Consider the following 7,989-nt stretch of genomic DNA (forward strand, 5'->3'; position numbering starts at 1 on the left):
TTTTAGCCAAAATATCAGAGATGTCATTTAGTTATATTACAATATGTCGAAATATGAAGTCTTTCATACTTCGATATTAAACGTTATAATAGTCAAATCTCGGAATGAAGTCCTTTCAGAGATCGCCGAGTTCGTCTGAGATCTTGAAGATTTTTTTCATGAGAAGGAATTTTCGTGAAATTACACTTTTAACTTGTTTCAAAGCTTGATAGTTTGTTATATATGTATATTTCTTTTATATTTCTACCGCGTAGCAATAATATATTTCAAATTGAAAAAAAAAAACTGTCCGTCCTTAAAGTATCATCTGGTGGTTTTAGTACATCCTGTATATAACACATCACACATATATGGATACTGATAATAACTATTCTATACATTAATATATGTAATATGTAATAGGTAATATATATAGGTACCATGGGTATAATGATACACTATATTGCGAATTAAATAATAGGAGATTATCATGTATACAGAAATTCACTTATATTTTTTAGATTTACAGTAATTTTTATAAATCTACTTGGTACGGCGACCTATGTGTCATCTCCAATGCATGATAAATGTAAGAGAGCCAGAATTAGTAAATTTTAATATGCTTAGTTTTGGCTAAGAATTTGATAGATGCTGTGCATGAATATAATTTTCTAATGAGTTATAATATAATAAGATATATTGTAATTATATAAAACAATATTCTCTGTACACATAAGTAAATAATGTTATAACACGTGGATTCTATTGTAACAATATACTACATCATTGATCCATTTACTTGCTCTATCACATGTGTATTATCTCTTTTCTGCCTCTTTGATTTTGGCCACAAATAAAATAATGGACGTAGTCACATTAGTAGTCGCGGATGTTGCACAACAAGGTATATAAAATCTTTGTCACGTTTTAAATATATCAGAATATTACAGTTTATCGAGAGAAGTATTTTCAATACTTTGCAATTGTCTTACGAATCCGTCGTTAGGCTTGATGCAACTTCTTGCCCCTTTTACTTTTTCATAAGCCTCATTGTACGACAGTTTCATCGTCGTCATTAAATAAGCAATAATGATTGCGGGAGAGCGAGAAACACCAGCGTTACAATGCACAAGAATATTTTCTTTACGATTCGCGTGTATGATATCGACACATTCCTTTATTGACGGCATTATATCCGATTCTGGCAAGTCTAACAAATCAGAATTATAATACCGAATATCGTCAAATTTCTCAGAAATGTTAATACCTATGCTCAAAATATGTCCTATTTTGTATTTCTTCAATATATCACTGCAAACCACTGGATCTTGAGAGCTGAGATACAGTCCCGGTATTACACTGGCAACTTGTAGATCAGGCTTCTCATCTACCACAAATGGCAGTCCTCTTTCTAGTTTCTTCACTCGACCTTGCTCGACCTCATATTTGTTGCCCAACGAATCCGTTATCATAGTTTTGCAAGACTTTAGTGACAATTTCTTTTTTGCGATAAGGTCTTGTAGATCCATTGTACTAAGAAAAAATTATTATTTGGTTCTAAAATATAGTTACAACTGAACAATGTAAGTAGAGAGGAAATTAAATATTGTCTTCCAACTATTTCAACACAGATATATAAACAATTTCTTTTTATTTTGCTAATTCTTGCTGTCGTTCTTGCTCTTGTTCTTCTTGCTCCTCTGGTAGCAGATCTTGATTTTGTTCTTCTGACTGCACTTTCTGATCCTGCTGTTCCAGTAACATTTTTTCATGTTGCTCCTCTGATAAGGTACAACGTTTTAGTTCCTCTTCATCGTATTCTAAATTCACAAGATGTAAACCATTTGCTGGTGCTGACGAGGCACGGGGATTCCAATTATGATGCGAAGGAACTTGTAGCATAACATTGATATCTTTTTCTGTTATTTTCCTTAGTCCCAAGGATATTAGAGCACCGACCATTCGTCTCACCTGTACAGAATAACAATAAGAAACATTTTTATTATTCTTTTTTATGCATATTTCTTATAAAGAAACGTTACCTGATTATACAAGAAGGATCTTGCCTTACATACAAACTGGAAATATCTAAAATTCTCAGATAGCGGATCAAAAGATATTAAAGATTGTGCCTCTTCCAAAGTAAAGTCATGCAAAGCACGTACATACTCAATTTTCCGATTTGTTATTGACATCGAAGAAAATGTAGTAAAATCTTTTACTCCCATAAACAATTGCGTACCACATTTGACTCTATCTACATCGAAATCATGTGCTCTGGAATATATATTACAATGAGATAAAATAAATAATAAATTGATTTTTGTTTCTTAGGTCAATTAGTTAATTACTTCACTAAGTAAGTATGTGGTGCATCTACTAAGGGTATTCTCTGTTCTCCAGGTACTTTGGGTATCATAAATCTATATATATAAGTCCGGGATTTACATGATCCCCTTGCATGGAAGTCGTTCGTAACAGGTGTAAATTCCAATAATCTAGAATAGTTTTAATCAATATACCAAATAACAAATGTTACAACATAATGTTACACAATAAAATAACAAAATGTTATATAATAATTAAAATTAGAAATTAAAGTTAAAAATTACAATCAGTAATTAAAAATTAAGGTAAATAAAAAAGGTTTCTCAAAATAGTTACCTGATAGTATGACCACATTTGTTAAAATAACGATTAACAAATGCTTTTATATTATCATCCTTATATAAAACATTATATTTGTTTTCAAGCTCCACATGACCAGCGTTGCATAAAGCATGGACTCCAGCATCTGTTCTATAAATTTATATCACGTTATATATTTTAGTTATGTTAAATACTGTAGCTATATTAAATATTTTTAATTATCTATAAAATACAATTTTATATGTAAAAGTTAATTTTATATACAAAAGATAAAAAAATATACCTGCTAGAAAGATATATATTTGGTCTAATTGTAGTTTTTGGCAAAATATTTAATAGAGCAGCTTCTAAAGCACCTTGCACGGTATCACCATCCCGTATATTTGGCACGGAAACTTGTTTTTGTACACCTCTTCATAGCAACGTTATACATTACACAAGGAAAACAGAAAAATCTTTTTAGATACAAAATCAAGCGTGCTATAATATTAATATTTTGAATTATACCTATACTGCGTTCCAATGTACGAAAACCTAAAGAAATATCGTACCATAATTGTATTTTACATACAAAAATATTAGAAGCCACTTGATCTTTTTATAACCTTGCTTTAGAACAAGATATCCGTAACTGATTCGAATTTTTGTCTGTCCTAAAGCGAATACATTTTCAGTTAACGTATTAAATAATCATTTTCAATCATTTGTGTGTATAATTCATATACACAATATTTACACAATCACAACAATCAGTGATGATAACCGGCAAGACCTACCACGTGACTACCTTCCTCGTTACATCGAAAGGCCGTTTTCCAAACAAGGAAACACTGGCTGCGTTCAGCAGAACAAAGTGATCTGTGAGCGCTTAGTGATTCTCGCTCCTGATTGGTAAATACTTCTGGGTCTATGAAGAATCTAAAAGAATGCTCCAATCACAGACAATAATCACTAAGCGCTCACTGATCATTTTGTTCTACTGAACGCAGCCGTTGATTGCGTTCAGAAAACAAAGCGCTCACTGAGCGCTTAATAACAATATTGATAAAAAAAAAAAAAAAAAAAAAAAAAAACGCTCACTGAGCGCTTAATAACTATTGATCCTTACTATTAGATTCTTACATTCAGGCCAATAACGTTGACGAATTATTCAACCGTTGTGTAACCGTTGTGTTTTCTAAACGCAACCATTGTGTTACATAAAGTTATTCCATTGGCTGCTATATTATCTAAGCTATTTTCTAAGATAATATATAGTTAATAAAATAGCTTTGTGCAATACAGAATTACATTGTTCGAAAAGCGACCAATCATGAACATTGTCAAATTTTTTGAATTACGAAAAGTATAAAAAATACATATAAAAACAAATCACGAATTACGAATTATGCATAAAGTGTTACGTTGGGGCCATAAAATGAATTTGCCGCATGTATATTGATACATTATTGAATAAAAAGTTGTTAAATTCTTCGCACATAATTTTGGAGGATTCTGAAATATCGGAAAACCATTCTTGGGGAATTCTAAAAATTTATTTATTCAGTAGTACGCGTTTCCTATTTCTCGATCAATCGTGTTGCCCGATTCGGTTGTCCGTAACCGTAACTATTTGAAACGAGCAATACGATTGGTCGAAACCTTACCGTTATGTCTTATTACAGAAAGTATGTGATGGCTTTTATAAATTTTCTACGTAGTCTTTTACAATAGGACAACTACGCCGTATACTCTTGGCTCAATGGTCGCCATTATCGTTTTTGGGCTTTTATCTGATAGCATGAGTGATATAGTTAAATAAAACAACTTATGTTTTTTTTAAGTTTTTCATGTGTTACGTATATTCGTCCATATTTTTCGGATTGTGAATTCTTCAAAAATATGGTTTTGTATTCTCGAATAGAGATTTAATTATGTAATAAAAAAGAAGAGAGAGAGAAATATATTTCGAAGACTACGTGTATTATGAAAGTGAGATCGTGTGAGACGCTACAATTTTGTTTGAGTAGAAAAGAATAAATGTAAACTTTGTAGAATATAGGACAAACATTGAGGAAAATGACATCACAGAAAACGAATGATTTTTTTGTGGCACATGATGTCCACAGAAAGTTCAACTGTTTAGGTGTAACAGAAAATGCAATTCTTCCAGAAAAGGTATCAATTCCTAAAGAATTAAGTCAATTTTGTTTCTATTGTATTAAGAGTGTCATATATAGAGAAAAAATTTGCTTATTAATATTCTTTTCACACAAACTGAAAAGAAAAATCTTTGATTTCCAGGAAAATTATGAGCCAAGAACATTGGTTGACCATACATTGGAATTAATAGATCCTACTCCCAACATTTATACGCTATTTGTACAATTCAATGCACGATTTTTTCTGAATGTTTTGGCTCCTGTTGAAGTTAAGTGGAGTAATAGAATGACAAGGTAAATATAATTTGGCATTTATACATAATGTATATATGTAATTATTCATAGCATATAAGTAAGTAATATTTTTTGTAGTTGTGCTGGGACTTGTAGCTTTCATAATAAGCAATGTGTAATTACACTCAGTGAGCCATTGCTTAAACTCAGACCAAGGAAAGATCTCGTGGAAACTTTACTGGTGTGACTTTTACTTTTTACAAACTTTTACTTTTTATATTTAAATCATAAAAACAAAATTATATTAAATTATATTAGGAACGTTAAACTTACTTTTTTTATATTGAATTGCAGCATGAAATGATCCATGCATACTTATTCTTGACAAACAACAATCGTGATAGAGATGGTCATGGGCCTAATTTCTGTGAACATATGTACAGGATAAATAAAGAAGCTGGAACTAATATAACAGTTAGTATAATAAGTAATTAATTTACTTTGATACTTAAGATATGATTTATATCCACTATTTATAGTAAGAGTTTTACTTTTATTAATTTTATCTTAAGCATTTTGTCAATATTTAATTTGATTTTGTGGTTTCTTTGAACAAATATAGATTTACCACAATTTTCACGATGAAGTAAGACTGTATCAGCAACATTGGTGGAAATGCAATGGACCTTGTCGGTTTAGATCACCATTTTTTGGAATGGTGCGGCGAGTTATGAATCGTGCACCTGGACCTTCCGACTATTGGTGGGCTGAACATAAACTAAATTGCAATGGACAGTTCATAAAGATAAAAGAGCCAGAGAATTACAAATCGAAGCAAAAAGATAAGTCAAAGTCAACTTCAAAGAATAATATGTTAAAAGATAATACTCTTGTCGATTGGTTTGCAAGGAACTCTCCAACAATAGATAAATCGTCACTTACATTTAAACATCCAAAAGTATTTACTCATAATCAAGTTAAAAGATTTACTCAAACAATTACTCAAATAGACAGAAGTAAAACTGCCAATAACAAAGATAATAGCAAAAGTGATCAAGATTCGCTATTGGGAGTGAAAAAGCTTGGTAATACCAGCAATAATGTGCATGGCTGGAATATTAGTGGTCCAAGTGGAAAGATTGAAAAAGATAATACAAAACACATTTCTTCAAAGACTCCCATGTTTTCTTGCTTCGGTACTTTAGGAGGCAGTAACAATGGTCAGAGTCGCCTCTTGAAAGAATTTTTGCACGTGGGTAACAGTAAAAATCGTCCAAATGAATTAAATGAAAAATATGTATTATCAAAGTTATCATCAGCCACAGAATGTTTTCGGAAGCCTGCTGATAAGCCAATTTCAAATTTAATTAAATCAAAGAGTCAAACAAAAAGAAAGGCAGATAATAAATGCAACACAAAATCTACACCATTGATTGATAAGCTTAATAATAGTAGTAATGAAAAATTGACATCACCTATTCGGCCATTTTTCACACCATTGGAGAAACAAACAGCAAACACAAGTAATAAGCGTTTGAAGTTAGATGATCCAAAATTTACTGAATACGCGAGCTGCTTTATTTGTGATAAGATGCTTCCAGCAGATACTATTTATCTGCATACTAATGAATGTCTCTCAAGACACAATAAAGCTTATACAGGTAATGCTACTTCAAATTCTCAGCCACAGCCTCTTCAACCAATTTCTCAGATACAATTTCAACCAATTTCTCAGACACAACTTCAACCAATTTCAAATTTAGATGAGTCAAGAAATCAAGTAGAAAAAAAGACAGATAGTAAATATAACACAAATTCTACATCATTTATTGATAAGCTTAATAATAGTAGAAGATTAGCATCGCTTATTCGAAATAATAAAAGATTTATACCGCGTACTCGAAATAATAAAAAATTGATACCGCCTGTTCAATTGTTTCTCACGCCATTGAGATTGCATAATGTAATGAAGATACAGCTTACAAATAGAGATAATGAGCATTTCGAAATAAATGATTCAGATGATTATGATGATGATACTGAATTCAAGAGCTGTTATTTTTGTAAGAAAGTATTTCCAGCAGATGATATTCATATGCATATTAATGAGTGTTTCTCAGATGACAATGAGGCTATATGGGGAGATAACAAAGTTCCTTCAAATGTTCACGCATCAGATGACAGCATAATCAATATAAGCAGTTCTTCTAATTCTGATTCGGATAATTCTGGCATTAACAAAAGCCCAAAGGCACAATCTTGCATTGATATTAATGCGAGTGAAAGCAGTGCGACAAATTGCGAACAGAAATGTTTGGTGTGCAATGCACAGATTGCATCGGATACAACTTTAAGTGAACACCTAGATGAATGCATAGGAGCCATTTTTAACGACAATACAATCATGATAGATGATAAAGATGATGGTAATATGTCTGCTACAGGAAAGAATTCTATTGAAGATAAATATCCCTGTCCAGTGTGTAAGGAGTTGATATCAGAAAATCTCATGAATCGACATTTAGATACGTGTCTTGAAAATAATTCTACGGATTAGAAATAACAATTAATTATGTTTGGAGATGTAAAAACACTTTGCTTGAAAAGAAAAAAAGTCGGTAATATTTATAACATTATATTTGACTAAACATTGAGGAAATATAAATTTAAAGCAATCTCAATTCGAATATTATCTGACATCCACATACAAATTTGTCTCAAGTAAAATAAAAGCTCTGAATGTTAGTCTTATATGTTAGGCAGATTCAATGTTACAGGAACACATAATTTATGAGGTTTAAGTACCATTTTTTTAATAATTTTTAATAATTTTTTAATAATTTATGAGGTTTAAGTACCATTTTTTTTTATTTTATATGTAATATTATTTATAAAATATAATGTGAACTATTTAATAAATAAGCTGTACATTTTTTATTTGTATTCTGTTATGAAATTGTTTATCATTTATCTCTTGATAAACAAC

At 30.9% G+C, this 7,989-nt stretch overlaps 3 protein-coding genes across 5 annotated transcripts; 1 reads left to right on the forward strand and 2 right to left on the reverse strand.

Moving 5' to 3' along the window:
- Positions 1-274: 274 nt before the first annotated feature.
- LOC105192444 (dual specificity protein phosphatase 19) lies at positions 275-1,552 on the reverse strand. Its single transcript, XM_011156596.2, has one exon. It carries the CDS (start codon positions 1,506-1,508, stop codon positions 924-926), a length of 585 nt encoding a protein of 194 aa, XP_011154898.1. The 5' UTR covers positions 1,509-1,552; the 3' UTR covers positions 275-923.
- A 38-nt stretch (positions 1,553-1,590) lies between these two features.
- LOC105192441 (tRNA pseudouridine synthase-like 1) lies at positions 1,591-3,482 on the reverse strand. 2 transcript variants are annotated; one of them, XM_011156591.3, is made up of 7 exons: positions 3,405-3,482; positions 3,136-3,281; positions 2,912-3,040; positions 2,644-2,778; positions 2,331-2,477; positions 2,022-2,256; positions 1,591-1,950 (listed from the first exon to the last, which is right to left on the reverse strand). In XM_011156591.3, exons 2-7 carry the CDS (start codon positions 3,180-3,182, stop codon positions 1,630-1,632), a joined length of 1,014 nt encoding a protein of 337 aa, XP_011154893.1. In that variant the 5' UTR covers positions 3,183-3,281; positions 3,405-3,482; the 3' UTR covers positions 1,591-1,629. The 2 variants fall into 2 exon arrangements, with proteins under 2 accessions (XP_011154893.1, XP_011154892.1); XM_011156590.3 differs by lacking the exon at positions 3,405-3,482 and having other exon boundaries at positions 3,136-3,397.
- A 795-nt stretch (positions 3,483-4,277) lies between these two features.
- Positions 4,278-7,821, forward strand: mh (DNA-dependent metalloprotease SPRTN). 2 transcript variants are annotated; one of them, XM_011156589.3, is made up of 6 exons: positions 4,284-4,785; positions 4,912-5,063; positions 5,142-5,244; positions 5,358-5,477; positions 5,626-6,664; positions 7,124-7,820. In XM_011156589.3, exons 1-6 carry the CDS (start codon positions 4,687-4,689, stop codon positions 7,558-7,560), a joined length of 1,950 nt encoding a protein of 649 aa, XP_011154891.1. In that variant the 5' UTR covers positions 4,284-4,686; the 3' UTR covers positions 7,561-7,820. The 2 variants fall into 2 exon arrangements, with proteins under 2 accessions (XP_011154890.1, XP_011154891.1); XM_011156588.3 differs by having other exon boundaries at positions 4,278-4,785; positions 5,626-7,821.
- Positions 7,822-7,989: the final 168 nt, after the last annotated feature.

This window comes from Harpegnathos saltator, unplaced genomic scaffold, assembly GCF_003227715.2.
Source record: "Harpegnathos saltator strain DR-91 unplaced genomic scaffold, Hsal_v8.6 scaffold381, whole genome shotgun sequence".
Classification (NCBI taxonomy): Eukaryota; Metazoa; Arthropoda; class Insecta; order Hymenoptera; family Formicidae; genus Harpegnathos; species Harpegnathos saltator.

What these genes read in the sequence shown, in the direction of transcription:
- LOC105192444 (XM_011156596.2), bottom strand. Translation starts at nt 1,508, where the DNA reads ATGGATCTACAAGACCTTATCGCAAAAAAGAAATTGTCACTAAAGTCT.
- LOC105192441 (XM_011156591.3), bottom strand. Translation starts at nt 3,182, where the DNA reads ATGGTACGATATTTCTTTAGGTTTTCGTACATTGGAACGCAGTATAG. An exon ending in AATATATATCTTTCTAGCAG is followed by an intron (nt 2,779 to 2,911) that starts GTATATTTTTTT and finishes ATAAATTTATAG; the next exon opens with AACAGATGCTGGAGTCCATG. An exon ending in CCACATACTTACTTAGTGAA is followed by an intron (nt 2,257 to 2,330) that starts GTAATTAACTAA and finishes TATATATTCCAG; the next exon opens with AGCACATGATTTCGATGTAG.
- mh (XM_011156588.3), top strand. Translation starts at nt 4,687, where the DNA reads ATGACATCACAGAAAACGAATGATTTTTTTGTGGCACATGATGTCCAC. An exon ending in ATGCAATTCTTCCAGAAAAG is followed by an intron (nt 4,786 to 4,911) that starts GTATCAATTCCT and finishes TTTGATTTCCAG; the next exon opens with GAAAATTATGAGCCAAGAAC. An exon ending in AAGCTGGAACTAATATAACA is followed by an intron (nt 5,478 to 5,625) that starts GTTAGTATAATA and finishes GAACAAATATAG; the next exon opens with ATTTACCACAATTTTCACGA.